The 19864-nt window shown below is 42.5% G+C and overlaps 1 protein-coding gene across 2 annotated transcripts in view; it reads left to right on the plus strand.

The window, feature by feature from the left end:
- SHC3 (SHC adaptor protein 3) overlaps positions 1-19864 on the plus strand; it is a 162787-nt gene that overhangs the window by 127319 nt on the left and 15604 nt on the right. For both annotated transcript variants that reach the window (XM_077469998.1, XM_077470008.1), the window contains exons 10-12: positions 3397-3493; positions 13659-13850; positions 18986-19272. In XM_077469998.1, the coding sequence (XP_077326124.1) occupies positions 3397-3493; positions 13659-13850; positions 18986-19272 (576 nt within the window). The remainder of the gene's footprint in view (positions 1-3396; positions 3494-13658; positions 13851-18985; positions 19273-19864) is intronic.

Genomic DNA, 19864 nt, shown 5'->3' on the forward strand with positions numbered 1-19864 from the left:
TGCGGGCTTTCTTGTGCATCATCTTTAGAGGCTTCCTTCTGAGATGACAGCCATGCAGACCAATTTGATGCAGTGTGGTCATATATACATACATATGGTCTGAGCACTGACAGGCTGACCCCCCACCCCTTCAACCTCTGCAGCAATGCTCGCAGCACTCATACGTCTATTTCCCAAAGACAACCTTTGAATATGATGCTGAGCACATGCACTCAACTTCTTTGGTCAACCTTGGTGTGGCCTATTCTGAGTGGAACCTGTCCTGTTAAACCGCTGTATGGTCTTGACCACCATGTTGCAGCTCAGTTTCAGGGTCTTGGTAATCTTCCTATAGCCTAGGCCATCTTTATGTAGAGTAGCCTTCCTCCACCTTTTCAACATAGAGGAACCCTTGAAATAACTTTCCGGTCTCGGGGAACTCCTGCTAAAATTACTATATCTACAAATCATGATACATTCATGTGATAGCGAGTGGGGTAAATGCTCCTTACACTTGTGGTCATTGGGAAGAATTACCACCTTACAGATAGCTAAAAAGATCAATGGTGTCAGTGGGAACTTATCTGAGAGGCAAAAATTGCTCACTACTCAAGGAACCCCTAGCAACCTCTGGAGGAACCCTGGGGTTACATGGAACCTTGGTTGAGAAAACCTGATGTAGAGCAACAATTCTTTTTTTCAGATCCTCAGAGTTCTTTGCCATGAGGTACCATGTTGAACTTCCAGTGACCAGTATGAGAGAGTGAGAGGGATAACACCAAGTTTAACACACCTGCTCCCCATTCACATGTGAGACTTTGTAACACTAACGAGTCACATGACACCGGGGGAGGGGGAAATGGTTAATTGGGCCCAATTTGGACATTTTGACTTAGGGGTGTACTCCCTTTTGTTGCCAGCAGTTTAGACATCAATGGCTGTGTGTTGAGTTATTTTGAGGGGACAGCAAATTTACACTGTTATACAGACTGTACACTTACTAATTTACATTGTAGCAAGGTGTAATTTCTTCAGTGTTGTCACATGAAAATATATAATAAAGTATTTTCAAAAATGTGAAGGGTGTACTCACTTTTGTGAGATACTGTCATGTAAATCACCCTGATTCAGGCTCCCTGTAGTTGTGGCCACAGGTTTTAATCCGGTATCTTTTTATTATATTTTATATACAAAAATAAACATCACAATACATACATACATCCCAAATACAAGCAGAATATCACAACATAAAAAAAAAAATGAAGTAGGAACTTTAGACAAAGCCATTGCCCATTGATCATCTGATATCAGTCCCATATCTCATGCCCATTGAATCCTTGACGGAGTACCTACCGATTCTTGGAACTTATTATGCAATACACCATATAAACAAGTTATAAGACCTTGCTTATGCACCTTTACATCCAGCATTGAGATTACTATAGAATTGCTAAGTTTTAATTCAAAGGAACATGCCTGTACCTGTATAGCATTTCAAAGTTGAAGGTATTGAAAGAATCTCTGCTTCGGGATTTCATATTCAACAGTTAATTGAGTAAAAGATTTTTATATATCATTGTGAAATAATTGTGCCAAATACCTCACCCCTTGTTTTCCCTACTGTTCAAACCCTTTCAGTTTCTTCAATTCCTCATAGCTCACATTATTCCATAGTGGAGTATGACAGGTAGATCTTGTAACCTTTGTAATATTTTTAATTTCTTGCCAAACTTTATCAAATAATTTACCCGTCAAAAACCCTTTATCCTTTAGCAAATTTCTTGTCTCCAATAAGGAAACCAATGGGTATTCCCTAAATAATGGCAGTAACAGGCCCTGTATAGGGTCGGGATCCGATACTGCTGTCCAACCAGAAAAATGCTGTAACTGCGAAGCTAGGAAGTAGCTTTTTACATGTGGGATTACAAGCCCCCCTGAATCTTTAGCTAACATTAAAGTAGTTAATTTTATACAAGGTTGTTTTTTCCACCGGATAAGTTCTCTAAAAAGAGATTGCACCTTCCTAAACCAATAAGATGTAATCCAGATTTATGAACAATGTAAAGCAACTGTGGAGTCCAGATCATTTTACTAAGATTCGCTCTGCCAATCACTGTCAATAGAAGTTTACACCAGCTCCGACATTTATCCTTAAATATAAGCAGTAATGGTTTAAGATTCAAATCAATATAATCTTTTACATTTTGGGTTACATCAATCCCCAAATATTTACTGTTTAATTTTTATTTGAGAGGCTTAATATGGCAACAGGGATTCCAAATCATCTAATGGCAATAATATTAATTTCTCCCAATTAATCTGGAGGCCCGAAAATTGCCCAAACACAGACATGAGTCTCATAAGTTCTACTAATGACTTTGCGGTATCCCCCAAAAAAATAAGAGCATCATCTGCATATAGGGCTATTTTATCTACCCTACCTGGATGGCGAAACCCTACTATCCCTTTAGATTGTCTAATGGCAATAGCCAAAGGCTCTATTGCCAAAGCAAACAATAATGGGGACAGGTTTTATGGCTTAGGCGTTTAGTCATGTGATCTCTGTGGAATGGTAAGATAGGATTCCAGAGTATCTGAATCGCCCCCTCATCACAATTCATGTTACCAAGTGCCTAGGCCTTCAGGCAGGTGGGTAGCAGGAGGTATGAAGCTTTAAGGTGAGGGTGTCGGGAATTCTTGGGGGGGAGTATATTGTCAGAGATAGGAAGCTATGGAGATGTTTCCATACACCAGGGTCTACCTTCAAATTAAATATAAATTTAGTTTTGGCTGATCCTTTAAGCAGTGAAGAATAACAGGTCTTTTTGAAGTTTGGAAGGTAGTGTCAGGTGGCTGTAGCATACCAAATGGCAAAAACAATGCAAACATATTGATCAGATTTTTACTGTTTACGCACTATATGACAATATGTAATGGATATTTGATGAGCCATTTGATTAAGCGGGTGTAATGTCTTACTTGAATCTGCTGATTTGTGGTCAGTGGATAAATACAGTAGTGAATACCAATTCTCTGGCCATTCCTTGGGCTCTGTACCCTGAACTCAACTGGCACACCAGGAGCTATTTCTGAAGTATTTGCCAATTACATACCAGCTGGCATCTGCATAATAGGTATCCCTCTTGCTTTATGGATATCTGCTTGTATGCATTATGAGCTGGGATGGCATTGTATGGGCAGGGAGTATCCAGTATTCAGTATGCAGTGTTAAAAACAAAGAAAGTAACTAGAATGGTTTTGGATTACTCATCCATCTCTATTTGATATTAATGTTTTTATGTCTGCTTTTTTATACCAGCTCCCACACACACATCCAGGCAGGCTTAAACAATCAGCTTTTTTTGTTAACATTAGACAAGATGAAAACTCACAGGAAGTCTTTTGTCTCTGAATTAGCTTTTGACCTCTTCTGGAATAGAACAGACATATTACCAAGGTCGTCATCTAGTTGAAAAATCTAATGAAGCCTTTCAACAAGCTGTAAAAAGGCAAGGTAAGAAATATATGTAAGCCTGGTACACAGCCAGCGGCTTTAACATTTATAGGTGCTAATGTTTTTCTTTTTTCTGTTATTATGAAATATTGAAATCTAAGTTTGGGCCTTTTTTTGATTTGAAGAATGCATAAAAAATCTCATTTTAAAGGAAGTCTGTAACGTGTGAACAAAGCTGCAGAGACAGTAAATATAACGCAAAGATCACTTTCGTGGTGCACTTGTATTTCACCTGATATTGTTGATTTTCTATTTATATTTAATCACATGTTCACTTCTTTACTTTGCTGTGTCATTTTGGCCTTGCCCACTTTATCAAATTTTGTTTGGTGCCATGAGTGATCGGCTGATTGATGGAGACCATAAGTCAACCTGCTTTAAATACAAATAGTGTACAGAAAGATTAAAACTCCACAATTTGTATTGCTGTCTGTGACTTCTGTAGGCTTCATTACTAACAGTTGTACTAGTCTGTCACTTACCTTCCACATTGCCACACGTGGGACACGAACATGAAAAATCAAAAGTGCTAATTTTAAAGGCTTATATGCAAGTGCTTACCATAAAAAGTGTATGGGGACCTGGGTCCTGCCCCAGGGGACATGTATCAATGCAAAAAAAAGTTTTAAAAACTGAAGTTTTTTCAGAAGCAGTGATTTTAATAATGCTTAAAGTGAAACAATAAAAATAAAATATTCCTTTAAATATCGTGCCTGGGTGGTCTCCTTAGTCTACTTGTAAAGTAGCGCATCTTTCCCATGTTCATAACAGTACCGCAGCAAATTTACATTTCTAAAGAAAAAATGTCATTTAAAACTGCTCGCGGCTGTAATGTATTGTCGGATCCCGGCAATATAATAAAAACCATTGAATAAAAATGGCGTGAGTCCCCCCCAGTCCATTACCAGACCCTTTGGGTCTGGTATGAATATTAATGTGAACCCCGTGCCAAAAAAAAGAAAAAAAAAACGATGTGGGAGCCCCCCCCCCCCAAATCCATACCAGGCTCTTCAGGTCTGGTATGGATATTAAGGGGAACCGCGCGCCAAAAAAAAATTGGCGTGGGAATCCCTCCCAAAATCCACCCAGGCTATTCAGGTTTGGTATGGATTTAGAGGGGAACCCTGTGACAAAATAAAAAAAAAGGTGTGAGGTTCCCCCAAAATCCATACCAGGCCCTTATATGAGCACGCAACCTGGCAGACCACAGGAAAAGGGGGGTTGAAAGAGAGCCCCCCCTCCTGAACCATACCAGGCCACCTGCCCTCAACATAGGGAGGGTGTTTGGGGTCCCCCAAAACAATTTGTCCCCATGTTGTTAAGGACAAGGGCCTCTTCCCCACAACCCTTGCCTGGTGGTTATTGGGGTCTGTGGGCGGGGGGGACTTATCGGAATCAGGAAGTCCTATTTAACAAGGGGACCCCAGATCCCGGCTCCCCCCTATGTGAATTGGTATTGGGTACATTGTACTCCTACTCAGTCACCAAGAAAAGTGTCAAAAACTTAAAAATGACAGGAGACAGTTTTGGACAATTCCTTTATTAAAAAAAGGGTTCCGTGATGTCCATCCATCTTCAATGACAGAGCCAATGGTCCAGAGAAAAAAAAACGGAAAAACTCTGCCTCCATGGTAGGCGCGTCACTGCAGCCATTTTCGCAATGACAACTGTTATATAGCTGAGGACAGGGCCACCTGCTGAAGTAACAAGGTGACCCTGCCCCCTTCTGACGTCAACATGAGGACAAGGTGTTTTGGGGGGGCCCCAAGCACCCTCCCCATGTTGAGGGCATGTGACCTGGTACGGTTCAGGAGGGGGGTCACTCTCTCGTGCCCCCACCTTTTACTGTGGCCTGCCAGGTTGTATGAACCTATTTTAAGGATTAGCCTCCACACTTCTGCTTGCATCTGAGCTCCTTCCCTGTGCACCTTTTTCCCACTTTTTCTTCTTTGGAATGACTTCCATGTACCTTGGCTCTCTTAGATTTGCTTGTCTGCCACCTGCCTCGATCCCTGGTCTATATTCTGGGTGTTCTCTGTCTCCTCTGCTTTCCAGTCTGCTATAGTAGGATCTGCAGTACCACTGTGTGATCTGGTCTGTTTTTCATCCAGTACATTCCTGTGCTGGGGTCCACTGCCTGGTCTGATCTACTGTTCCCATCTGTACGCTCCTGTTCTGTCTTCCAGCCTGCTCTGCAGTCTTCAGTCTCTCTTTGTAGCATGGTTCCTGTTTTGACTGCTGCTACTATAATGCTCTTGTGCTCATATGCTTCTGATAGTGCAGGTTAGAATCCACACTTAAGAGCACAGTAGACCAAGTGGTCGCAACCTGAGATCAGTATACAGTTAAATTGAAATCTCCATGAAGGGGTCCTTGACAGAACACTGAGTGGCAATTAGATTCTGTGCAGTAAGGTAAAAAAAAACTTCTGCATGCAGGTCCCCTCGCACCCCCCCTCTCCCTTCCCAAACACTTACCTGATCTTGGCTCTGTCAGCTCTCTCGCTCCTCATTGGCTTAGATACAACAGCAGGAGCCATTGTCTCCCACTGCTGTCAATCAGAGCCAGTGACAAGGGAGTGGAGAGTGGGGCAGAGGCCTGCTCTGTGTGTAGACACACAGAGCAGAGCTTGGGATTGAGCATGCACAAGTGTCCCCATAGCAAGCAGCTGGGGGGTGGAGCCAAGAGCGCTGCTGGAGAACCCAAGAAGAGAAGGATCGGGGCTGCTATGTGCAAAACCATTGCACAGATCAGATAAGTGTTTGTTATTTTAATTAAAAAAAAACAGAAGCTTTACAATCACTCAATTTACTGTTCTGTACTCAACGCTGTATTACTGATCTTTACTCAGCTTTGTGCAATGTGTCATAGACAACAATGCATCTCATTTCAGATCAGTAAAAAACTCAACATTTTTTACTCCCATGTGCAAGATACTTAAGACATTGTAGTCTTCATATGGTGTTATTTACTGCCATCCATTCTCCTATCTTAACCTACAAGAACTTGTGCACTCAAGCATACAAGTGTTGCGGATGGCCATCAAGCATTACCTCCCAGATGTTATGGATAGACTATATTGATCCAAATGAGTATGGACTGCAGTGTCTGTGGGAACTGAAGCATTACTAACAATACATTAATGTTGCTTAATAAACAAATCCAGAAATTAGGTAAGGTAAACACAAAATAAGGCAATCCCTTGGGTCCCCTCAGGTCACCAGAACCCCACTTGAAGAATTGCCCTCTATTACTTGTCTGGAGACAACCCATAATTTAGGATTTTCTTACTTTCACTTTTGAGGACAAATAGAGGGTGTGACTTTCCCAAATGGGGTCACAGGTATTCTAATCCATCTCCACTCTGCCCCCCCCAAAAAAAAGTTTTGCCTTTAGTTATACTTTAATACTGTTTTACAGTTTAATGTTGTTGTAAACCACTGAAATAAAAAAAAAAAAAAAGAACAAAGCATATCCCTCTTTAGTCTGTACTATCATCAAACCAAAGAACCAAGTGTGATTTATGCTCTTCCCTCTGCTATCTGCATTTTTTACTGTGGTGTCAGGACTAGGGATGAGCTCAGTGCTCGATTCAAACGCATGTTCGACTCGAACATCGGCCGTTCTTCTGTTCGGCGAATTCAGAACTTTGTGGACCGTTCGCACCAAATTCGTGTGGCACGAACAGCCCACAATGCACTATGCCATCGCAGTGCATTGCTGGCTCATGATTGGCCAAGCATGCACTGTGACCCCGTATGCTTGGCCAATCACAGCGCCGGCAGCGAGGAGAGCCATAATTGGCCACAGGCAGGATGCCTGTGGCCAATTATAGCTCAGGGGTTTAGTACACGCCGCACACTATATAAGGCCGCTGGCGTGGCGGCCTTGTGTAGTGTGTTGGCGTGCAGGGAAAGAGCTAGATAGGCAGGGACAGTGTGTTCTTTTCTCAGCCATCTGCAGGAGTTAGTGGGTGTTGTGTGCTTCCAGTGCAGTATACACCTCTATCTACCCTTTATTGCTGTTGCTCTCTAATACAGCCATCTGCAGGAGTTAGTGGGTGTTGTGTGCCTCCAGCGCAGTATACACCTGTATCTACCCTTTATTGCTGTTGTTCTCTAATACAGCCATTTGCAGGAGTTAGTGGGTGTTGTGTGCCTCCAGCGCAGTATACACCTGTAGCTACCCTTTATTGCTGTTGTTCTATAATATAGCCATCTGCAGGAGTTAGTGGGTGTTGTGTGCCTCCAGCGCAGTATACACCTGTATCTACCCTTTATTGCTGGTTTTCTCTAATACAGGCATCTGCAGGAGTTAAAGTGGGTGTCGTGTGCCTCCAGCACAGTATACACCTGAAGATAACCCCTATTGCTGGTGTTGTCTGTTGCATAGCTTGCATATTAGCCTTTAAAATTAGCACTTTTGATTTCGAACGTTCGAGTCCCATAGACTTTAATAGGGTTCTAAAGTTCGCACGAATTTTCAATCCGTTCGAATGTTCTGGTGCAAACCAAACCGGGGGTGTTCGGCTCATCCCTAGGCAGGACAACACTTTTTAAACCCGATTCATGAAATTTGAACTGGGTACATATGTCTGCAGTGTTTTGTTATCTCTCTTCAAATGTCCCATAGCTGTCTCCTGCTCCATTCTTCTTTTTTCTGCCAGATAACTCCTGACAAATTCTCCATCACATACAGTGCCTTAAAAAAGGATTCATATCATTGGACATTTTGCACATTTTGTTGCAATCAAAAACATAAATGTATTTTATTGGTATTTTATGTGATAGACAAACACAAAGTGGCACATCTTTGTGAAGTGGAAGGAAAATGATAAATGCTTTTTTAATTCTTTTACAAATAAATATCTGAAAAGTGTGGCCTACATTTGTATTCAGCCCCCTTTACTCTGGAACCCCTAACTAAAATCTAGTGGAAGCAATTGCCTTCAGAAGTCACCTATTTACTAAATAGAGTCCACCTGTGTGTAATTTAATTTCAGTATAAATATAGCTGTTCTGTGACGTCCACAGAGGTTTGTTAGAGAACCTTAGTGAGCAAACTGCATCACGAAGGCCAAGGAACACACCAGACAGGTCGGGGATAAAATTGTGGAAAAGTTAAAGTACGGTTATTTTATGAAAAAATATCAACCTTTGAACATCTCACAGAGCACTGTTAAATCCATTATCTGAAAATGCAAAGAGTATGTCACAACTGCAAACCTACCAAGACATGGCCATCTACCTAAACTGACAGGCTAGGCAAGGAGAGCATTAATCAGAGAAGCAGCCAAGAGGCCCATGGTAACTGGGGGGGCTGCAGAGATCCACATCTTAGGTGAGAGAATCTGTCCACATGACAACTATTAGTTGTGCACTCCACAAATCTGGCCTTTATGGAAGAGTTGAAAGAAGAAAGCCATAAGAACTCCCATTTGTAGTATGTGAGAAGCCATGGGGGGGGGGGGGGGGACACATGAAACATGGTGGTGGCAGCATCATGTTGTGGGGATGCTTTTCTTCAGCAGGGAAGCTGATCAGAGTTGATGGGAAGATGGATGAAGCCAAATACAGGACACTTTTAGAAGAAAACCTGTTATGCCCTGTACACACGATCCGATTTTCCGACAACAAATGTTGGATGTGAGCTTGTTGTCAGAAAGTCCGACCATGTGTATGCTCCATAGAACATTTGTTGTTGGAATTTCTGCCACAAATGTTTGAGGGCAGGTTCTCAAATTTTCCAACAACAACACTTGTTGTCGGAAATTCTGATCGTGTGTACACAATTCCAATGCACAAAAGTCCATGCATGCTCGGAATCAAGCAGCAGAGCCACACTGGCTATCGAACTTCATTATTCTCGGCTCGTTGTACGTGTTGTATGCCACCGCGTTCTTGATGTTCGGAATTTCTGTCAACATTTGTGTGACCGTGTGTATGCAAGACAAGTTTGAGCCACGGTTTAGTTGTCAGAAAATTCTATTCTGTGTACGAGTCTGAAAAAGTCTTGAGACTGGGGTGGAGATTCACCTTCCAGCAGGACAACCAACAACCCTAAACATACAGCAAGAGCTACAATGGAATGGTTTAGATCAGGCATGTCCAAAGTCCGGCCCGCGGGCCAATTGCGGCCCGCGGTCCGGTTTTGAACGGCCCGCCTGGTCTTTCTCAATTTAGTGTGCCGCGTGATCAGGGCTGTCAGATGAGCCCGATCCCCGACACTGTGAGAAGCTCCGTGAGCTTCAAAAGTGAAAGTAAAGTGCAGAGGAGTGTGCTGTGCTCTCTGCTTCCCCCTACAGTGCAATACCCGGCTGAATGAGGAAGCTACAAAGGTACTGTACTGTGCTACAAGCTAAATTAGTGTTAAAAAGGGCTTTATTCGTGTGTGTATGTGTGTGCATGTATGTCTGTATGTGTGTGTGTGTGTGTGCACATGTGTCTGTATGTGTGTGTGTGTGTGTGTGTGTGTGTGCACATGTGTCTGTATGTGTGTGTGTGTGTGCACATATGTCTGTATGTATGTGTGTGTGTGCACATGTGTCTGTCTGTGTGTGTGTGCACATGTGTCTGTGTCTGTGTGTGTATGTGCACATGTGCCTGCATGTGTGTGTGTCTGCATGTGTGTGTATGTGCACGTGTGTGTGTGTGTGTGTGTGTGTGTGTGCACATGTGTCTGTACGTGTGTGTGTGCGCATGTGTCTGTATGTGTATGTGCACATGTGTCTGTATGTATGTCTTTGTGCGTGCACATGTGTCTGTGTGTGTGTGCATGTGCGTGTGTCTGTATGTATGTGTGTGTTCACATGTGTCTGTGTGTGTGTGCATGTGCGTGTGTCTGTATGTATGTCTGTATGTGTGTGCATGTATGTCTGTATCTGTGTGTGCACATGTGTCTGTATGTGTGTCTGTATGTATGTGTGCGTGTACACACATGTGTCTGTATGTGTCTGTATGTGTGTGTGCACATGTGTCCGTATGTGTGTGCATGTATGTGTATGCATGTGTCTGTATGTGTGTGCGGCGTGCATTTGTCTGTATGTGTGTCTGCATGTGTGTGCTTGCGTCTGTGTGTATGTTACTTTTAATCCTGACCCCCCCCCCCCCCCCCATTCTTATACCATCAAAACTGCTTTTGTAGGGCTTGGTGTGATATTAGCCAGGACTGCTGCTCCTCTGAAAAGCAATCCATGCACAGATCTCTTTTCAGAGGCATTTGAATGGCGGTAAAGAGGCATTATGTTGCCTCCTCACCACCTGTTTTAAGCCCGTAAATGCAACATCTGTGTGGCTGCGTACTGTGTGTAGGGCAGCCCATTAATTTCAATGGACTTCCCTACTCACAAAAATGCAGGGAAAGAAGTTCCCGAGCTTTTTTTTTTTTAAATTGCACTGCACCAAAAGCACCCTACATTTTCCAATGTGTGGGGTACCATTAAGAATTAACGGTACCCCCTAAAGTGCAGACCATTCGTCTGTGTGTTGGGAACAAGCGCGACAAAGGCAAGAGAATTCTTGTTGGGCCGTGTATTAGCACTCGGATGGACACACTTAGACCGAATTTTCAATGGTTCAAAGAATGTCAGGCAAAATGGTCGGCCCTCGAGCATGTTCACTTCATTAAATCTGGCCCTCTTTGAAAAAAGTTTGGACACCCCTGGTTTAGATCAATCAAAGCATGTTCATGTGTTAGAATGGAACAGTCTAATCCAAATGAAAATCTGTGGCAAGACTTGAAAATTGCTTTTCACAGACCCTCTCCATCTAATCTGACAGAGCTAGAGCTATTTTATAAAGAAGAAGGTGCAAAAATGTGCAAAGCTGGTAGAGACATCCCCAAAAAGACTTGCAGTGCAGCGAAAGGTGTTTCTACAAAGTATAGACTCGGGGGTTAAATATAAATGCATGCCACACTTTTTCAGATATTTATTTGAAAAAAAAAATTGAAAACCATTTATCATTTTCCTTCCACATCACAATGATGTGCCACTTTGTGTTGGTCTATCACATAAAATCCCAATAAAATACATTTACGTTTTTGGTTGTAACATGACAAAATGTGGAACATTTCAAGGGATATGAATACTTTTTCAAGGCACTGCATGATAAAACAGCCTGAGTTTTGTGTTGGGGAGGATGCTATAAATAGATTAGCAGATCCCTGAACAATTCAAGGAACAGAGCTGGAAGTCTCTACCTATGAGGTGAGGGGGTGTGTGCCTTTCCTCCAATCAGCTGTCTTGGCTGTATGCCCAGGCTTCACTGCAGTGCTAAACATGAAGAGAAAATCTCCTAACACAATCTGAACTTTCGAAACAGTATATAAAGCTGAAGACAGCAGATATACATATAAAACTTATGTAGGGAGAATTGTTTCATCCCTGTGTATCATCTGAGGCCAGGGTTGCCACCTTTTCTTTGAGCCAAACCCGACCACTTTTGCAGCACAGGGCAATTTTTTTTTTTTTTTTGCTGTAAACACTATAGGATTATAAAAGACCTGATATACATTTGGGTGCCCCAAGGAGAGTAGTAATGTAGCACAAAGAGCGCACATTGACACACAGTGGTTGTGGCCAAATTTCTCTTGCTGACATTATCACCCCACCCTTCAGTTAAACCTGCCCCCAAACAGCTGCTTGCAGCGGCAACAGATGTGCATGACTATCTCGGTTACTTGGAAAGCCACAGCCTGGTCTGAATAATGTGTCAGGGTTTCAGGTGGACTGAAACCTGGACACATGATTCAAAACCTGAACTGTCCGGATGAATCCTGGACAGGTGGCAACACTATCTGAGGCTGTTCACTTCACTGGGTATATGTGAGGGTTTGCATCCACTTTAAGGTTACTCTGACGCTGCAGAATCTCAGGAGACAACCCTTCAGCACACAGAAGGTAATTGACAGCCTCAGCTGTGCGTGTTTCCCAATGAGACTGTGTAGGAGTGGGGGTGTCTATTCCCTCCACTCAGATTACACTCAGCTCTCATCTCTGTACTGTGCGTGTGTGTGTGTGAGTTTATGTAGAAGTGTTTTTTTTCATCTCTGTGTAACCCCAGGGGCCAGGGCTGACCCTGCCATGGGAACCGGTGGGACCATTGGTCCTGGGCAGAAAGTTCTGAGGTGTGGCACATTGAAGTGTGGCACATTGGCACTCAAGAAGACACTGGTCCCGCCCGATCGCTCTTCCTCCCCGCTCACCCGACACTTCTCCGCTCCTCTCCTTATCCCACTGTGTGGATGGCCCAGCGCCACTGCTATTAGAGGTAATGGCAGAGCACTTGCTGCCATACCCGCACAGCGGGAAGGGGGAGGGGCTTTCTGTGGAGCAGAGACCCCATGAAGACCCTACCACCCCTGCCTGTGTCTAACCCCCTACCACCCCTGCCTGTGTCTAACCCCCTCCCTAGCACCCCTGCCTATGTCTAAACCCCTCTCTACCACCCCTGCCTGTATATATCCCCTCCCTACCACCCCTGCCTGGCTCTAACCCCCCTCTCTACCACCCCTGCTTGTGTCTAACCCCCCCACCCCTGCCTGTGTCTAACCCCCCTACCACCCCTGCCTATGTCTAGCCCCCTCTCTACCACCCCTGCCTGTGTCTAATCCCCCTCACCACCCCTGCCTGTGTCTAAACCCCCTCTCACCAGCACTGCCTCCACTTCTGTCTGAACCCCACCACCCCTGTTATGTGTAAATCTTGCTTCCTGATAAATTTCATTTTGGTATTAATTGTCATGATATAAAATAATGAATGTGGGGGCCTTTTGGTGGGCGTGATTTTTTTTTTTTTTTGGGGGGGAGCAGCATTTTATTCCTGAGCCCAGGCAGCACAATGTCTTGGAATGGCCCTGCCAGGGGCTAGTCACTTTGGTGAGTATATGTAAGAGTTCACAAACACTGTCAATACGTTAATGTAAAACTACTTGGATATACTGTGTTTATCATTAGAAGCAAACTCTTACTATGTTCTGGTTGATCTCACATCATTGCTTCCCATGAAGTGAACCTGTGCTCATTGCCCGATTAGTATATCTTTAGCCGGTATTGTTTTTTTTTTTTTTTTTTATAAAAATGCAAATAGTATAAGTTTTTAAAGCAAACCAATAGCTTCCTAAGCTACTGATACGATACTAATAAAATTCTTTGCATTATATTTTAGCTTCTTTAGACATTTACAGTGTTCCAGAAAGGAAATCAGCAAGTCAGACAAGCAATGCACCTACATATGTCAATACACAGCACATCAATAAGAAGGCACTGGGGGCACTTCAAAGGAGCATGGATTCTGCATTCTGTGGATCTGTTGACAGTTGCAAGGACTTCAGCCCAAGAATGGATCTGTTTGACATGAGTAAGAAATGTTAAATACTTTTGTGATTAGGGATGCTAGGAATTATACAGTGAGTTTCTCAGTATTCAGTCAGTATGCATTGTAAGCATGCCTTTGGTAAAGATACATTATGTTCGATTCACAATTTAAAGTGTATGTCAGACAATTGATTTGTTTTAGATAGAGTGGAGAAAGAGTGGAACTGCTGTTGCGCAATGTTGGAAACATTTTCCTTAACCTTCTGCCCCACTAAGGTTCCATGCACAGGGTGTGTCTGAGATGGCGATGGGAGCGTCAAAAATGTAAAGTGTAGGCGCTAAACATATATTACTGTGATGATCAAGGGAATTTAACCCCCAAAAATAAACAAACAGCAAAACAAAACACATAAAATAATGAACAATATATGTGCAAAAGAACAGAAGTAAAAATAAAGAGTGTCAATGTGAATATATCTTACTTATAAAACCTGACCCCAAATCTGGATAGGATAACTTCTTACAAGATACCCCAAAAAAATGTACATACAATCAAGTCCATGTGTTAGTGAACGTGGATGTAGAAAAAAAGGAAAATATACAAACAGTCAAGTCTATATAATACTAAACGTGGATGTGCAGATATGGATCCAAACTGGTTATAGTGAAGGCAACAAATCCTAATGTGGTGTAACCATAGGCAATTTCACCGTCATGCAATTCCCACCACCTTACGAAGCAAAGGCTTACCAGAAAAAAATGACCCGGATAGACTTATGTCTAGGGGGTCAGAAATAGCTTGAAATTCTAACTACTGAGGCATTGGATACAGCTTTCAATATTTCCATGGATCTCGGGATGGATGGTCTTTACGATGTGGTAGACTATATATGGTCACCGTTTTTTAGAGAGACAGCTCCGAAATCAGCTTGGACATAGGGGATGGAAGGATAAAGCCAAAATAGTGTAATAACGTTTTTTTTATAAAAAAAACTTTTTAAATAAAAATAAAATATTACACTCACATTTCCATAGTTGTAAGTAGACATGTCACAAGAAATAGGAAGTGGCGATGGGAGCGGACATGTTTTAGAGCTGTTCTGCCATCCGGATCTCTTATCCTGTGTAAACGCTGTGCAGGGAGACTCTAACTCACCTTGTCTGGTGTTCCTGGCTGCCCGGATTGGACTGCCCATGCCAAGACACAGACGGGGGGGGCTCCTCTTGGAAACAAAGCAAGAAATGGAACTCTCTGCATGCTGAGGATAAGGCTGCTGCCATAACCCTTACTACTATGGCCTCTCAGACGGAGGAGGTGAGTCACGTGGTTGAAGCTCCAGCGGCTCCTCCAGAGCACACAGCCCTCATGGAGGCTATTAATGCCTGCAAAATGGCCCTGATGGACAAAATGGACCATGTATACACTGAACTGGGATTGACTAAGAGAGACATTGACACCCTAAGGGGTCGGGAGACTGAGGTGGAGCAGTGTGTATCCTTGGCTGAGAATATACAGCCGGAACACACGGCAGACCTCCATACTCTGAAAATTAAAGTGAAACACTTGGAATTGAGGGCTGAAGATGCCAAAAATCATAATAGACGCGATTATCTGCGCATACTGGGGCTGCCTGAGGGAGCGGAGGGCAAAAAACTACTCTTTTTACTGAAACGCTTTTGAGCTCTCTCCTGCCTCGTGCCTCATTCTCATCTCACTTTGTGGTCGGAGAGTGCCCACTAAAACCCTGCCAGAACTTTCATGATCGCGACCTGATCCTGCAAGAGGCAAGAAAAATAGGTGAGCTGAAATATGAAACGCTAAGCTCCATATATTTCCAGACTATTCCATTGAAACATAACACCTATGGAAGTAATTCGACCATGTTTGCACCCACCTGCATGCTAAAAGTCTCAAGTATAGTATGCTTTTCCCGGAAAGACTCAAGATGGGGAGTGGGTGCGCTTTTTCACATCGCCTGAGGAGGCATCCTCCTGGCTGGATACAATTCGGCAGCAGATGATTGCCTTGTCTTACCTCACTATAATGCTTCTTTTTGTTGCCACTTGGTATTTCTGGTGTTGACACTCTGTTTATCCCTGGGACTGGGGTCTCAATCTGGAGGGGGGACTGCTATTCTCAACCTCACCAAGCCCTCCAGTGGAACAGGTTCACGCTCTCCTAAGTTTATCTGATCCTGTTTGTCCACGTGTGCCTGTCTACTGGTGACTCTCCAGCTATTTCTGCATTTTTGCTTTTGGGCCCCCTGTTCCCTTCCAGGGCCCACGATATACTCAGGATGCTCCTGCTGACCGTAATAAGTTTCGTACCCCCAGCTTGCTGGGTGACATGCACATCATTTATCATCTGGATGACCCTAGATGTTATGGGTTAGCAGACCTATCTCCTCTATGCCCCTTGCACACGTTGCCTCCACTGCATTGCAAATTGCTGTGTTTATGTTGGGACGATATGCCACTCTTAGTTTTTCGGGGGGTTGACAGGGTGGGGGGGGGGGTGTTTTTATTTGGCTATTGTTTTATTGTTTTGTATAACCTTATATGTGTGACATACTTTTGTTCAACCAGCAGGTTAAATGAAAAACAAAAAGACCAGATTCCCCTGTCCATACAGTCAATGCAGATGAGGGAATCTTCCCTGCTGCAAAATTGTATTCTGACAGTGGGGAGACTTCTCCACCATCAGAATACACTAATCAGCATTGAAGTAGGGATTCTGTGGGAAGGATTCCCCCATCAACACTAAATGTGTTGATGGGAGAATTGAGCAATATTTTTTTCCTTCAACCCATGGTTAAAGGAAGGAAAATTGGTAAACATGTAACCTGCTTAAGTACCAGCAGACTAATATTGATCATCTCTGAGCAGTTAGCCCTATACACATACACAAATGGTAGCAGCCACCACATATTTTGCTAGAAACATGCAGCATTGACAGCATCCAATGTTATAACTGTGACCTTTAAAAATGTCTATGTCACTCACACCTAGACAGAAATGATAATTATTTCATACTAAGGTAGCTTCTTCTAAGAGGCAAAAGTTCTTTAGTTTCTAGTTAGAGCATCCAGAGATTCAGCGTAACTTATTTTATATATTATTGTAATGAAAAAAAAAGAAAGTGGTGCAAGATTTATTTACAGGAGGAACATTAAAAAACAGACATAAGCAATGGTAAAATAAAAGAGTTTGATAGTGAAAAATACTTAAAGTGATACTAAAGGTAAAATAAAAAATATGATATACTTACCTTCTTAGTGTGACAATATTGCACAGATCGGGCCTTTACCTCTTCTGTGGCAGTCCTCATGTTTGCGTCCTGGGATCTTAGGAAGACAGGTGCTATGGAGGCACCCATGTGTGTGCGCACCTGATCTAGGCTGTGTGCATCCACAGACACACACAGCCCCAGAAAAACTATGCGCACACCCCCTCCTCACAGGAGTTTGACTGACAGCAGCAGGAGCCTATGGCAAGGACATGAGAAGAACAGTGCTGCAGCTGGGACAGCTCTGAAGTGGTGGTAGGATAGGAAGAGGGTAATGTTTTGCCTTAATGCAGAAAATGCAGAAAATGCATTAAGGTTAAAAAAAAAACTTTGACTTTTGAATCACTTTAAGTGGAATTTGCTTGGTCTTTGGTCTTGTATTTTAGCTGCTCTCCTGAGAAAATTGGTTATGTTTAACAATTTTAAGAATTCCTCTTCTCTATTGGTATAGAGCAGTGATGGCGAACCTTGGCACCCCAGATGTTTTTGAACTACATTTCCTATGATGCTCATGCACTCTGCAGTGTAATTGAGCATCATGGGAAATGTAGTTCCAAATCATCTGGGGTGCCAAAGTTCGCCATCACTGGTATAGAGAGGGGGTTTCTACTAGACAGTTTCAAACAAAACTAGTAAAATGTTATGCCTAAAATGCATTTATAAAAATTTGGCCATCATCTCAAATTTGATTTAAGCTGAACCTGTAGTCTAATTTCAAAATTATTTGAAACAACCCTGTTTTTCCTTGTAATACTTGCCCTTCAAGGCCAAGACTCTGTCCAAATTCTAATCTTCTCCTTCAACAGAGTCTTATCTTGGTCATATCCTTTGTACCGGTCATATGACCAGCACCAAAGGGGTAAAGATTCACAAGCATTCAAGATGAAAGCTGTGATAATGCTGAATTTACTGTCTGGACAATAGAGGTGGGGGGAAATGAGCCGGTTCACACAGGGGCAACACGACTTCCAGTGCGACTTTGGGAGGCAACTTGGACACGACTTGAGTATGAATGACGCCGCGACTTGAGGCAACTTACAAGGCAACTTGAAGTTGCCTCCAGGACCGGGGACTTTGCCAGTGGCCAATCACATAATAATCAGCTCTGTGGGAGGGAGGGGTTTGCCTAGATAACTATTTTTACTTCCTTGAAAGTTGCTTCAGTTAAGACAGGGGATTCAACTTGAAGGCAACTTCCATTGAAATCAATGGGTACAAGTCACCTAGAAGTTGGATTGAAGTAGTACAGGAACCTTTTCTGAAGTCAGAGCGACTTCACTAGTGTACATTAAGACGGTTCCATTCACTTCCATTGATTTTCTCAACCACGTGACTTGGGGCTACTGGGGGCGACATGAAGGTCGCTACTGTGTAAACTGGCTCTCAGGAAGCTACTTTGCTGAATCAGGAAGACAAGTTGCTAAAATAGGATCCATGTGTGTCATCTGTTTAGCTGTGCAGTGTTTAAAATGGGTGTAAAATACAAGATTGGTTACAGGTAAAACAAGTACATTTCAAGTATTTCAAATGCTTATTTATCTGTTTTCTTTGGAGTTTACTTTAAAATCACTAACCTCAGGATGGAGTTAACTGTGAGTTTTCCACTAAAGGAATAGTAAAGGATAGTAATAAAATAACGACTCTTTAGATAAAATCATGATTTATCTGTAAAAAGGCTTTATAAAGCCTAATGAAATAAAATAACTTCTATACCTTCCTGAACTGAGTCTATTATGTATTTTCTGAACAGAATTACATTCCTTCTGCTGTCATCATCTGTGTGCGTTTTCCATATTCTATATTCATTTTCATGAAATATGATATACTGTATTTAGACAATACAAGCTATTTTACAATACATTTTTTAAGTTCTGCTTTTAAACATTCTACAGAACCATTTGAAGATGCTTTGAAGAATCAACCGAAGTTAAATAAAGATGCCTCAGTTGACTGCTCCAGCCCATTGCTATCCAGGGCAGCAATATTAACCATCAATGAGGAACTGAAAACAGAATCCTGGTATGTGGGAGAAATGTGCAGGAAAGAAGCAGAGAAACTACTTAAAAGAGATGGAGATTTCCTTGTAAGAAAAAGCATCAATAACCCTGGTTCATATGTGCTAACTGGTATGCACAATGGACAGGCCAAACATCTTCTTCTAGTAGATCCCGAAGGCACTGTAAGTGTCCAAATGTATTTGTACGTTTTGTGTTGTTCCATGGTTTTGTAAATTAAATCTAGGACTGTTCCTTGATATATTTGTACATGTACATCCTACCTAGGTGCGTACACTCTTGAAGTTTGTAATGGTTGTATAGGAGTGGTGCTTGATCCGTGATAGAGCTGCTAAATGTTAAAAACACCATTAACATACACTAAGCATGTCTTCTGTCTCTTTTCTTAGGATGCTAAGCACATATCATTCCACAGGAGAACATTGCATAATGTCAGAATATAGGGATATTTACAGCACTTATTGGGGTATATTATAAAGCAGTAAATCTGACATTCATCAAACATTAACTGCAGGTGCATCTTTAATTGTTTTAATTGACAGTGATTGAGTCACTATAACTGCTTTATAAATATGCCCTGAATTGATTCTAGCTCCATGACTACTGAATTGTGTAATCTCTTTTGGTAAAAAATGTTTTGGTTATGTTTGTCAACTGCATTCGCGCCTATTAAAGCCTAGGTGCAGCCAAAATAATGCACCGATACCCGTTATTTAAGAGCGAGTACGAGTACCGGTACTTTTGCTCAAGTACTCG

Source organism: Lithobates pipiens, unplaced genomic scaffold (genome assembly GCF_037356315.1).
Source record: "Lithobates pipiens isolate NorthernLeopardFrog02 unplaced genomic scaffold, aLitPip1_a1.2 Scaffold_11, whole genome shotgun sequence".
Classification (NCBI taxonomy): Eukaryota; Metazoa; Chordata; class Amphibia; order Anura; family Ranidae; genus Lithobates; species Lithobates pipiens.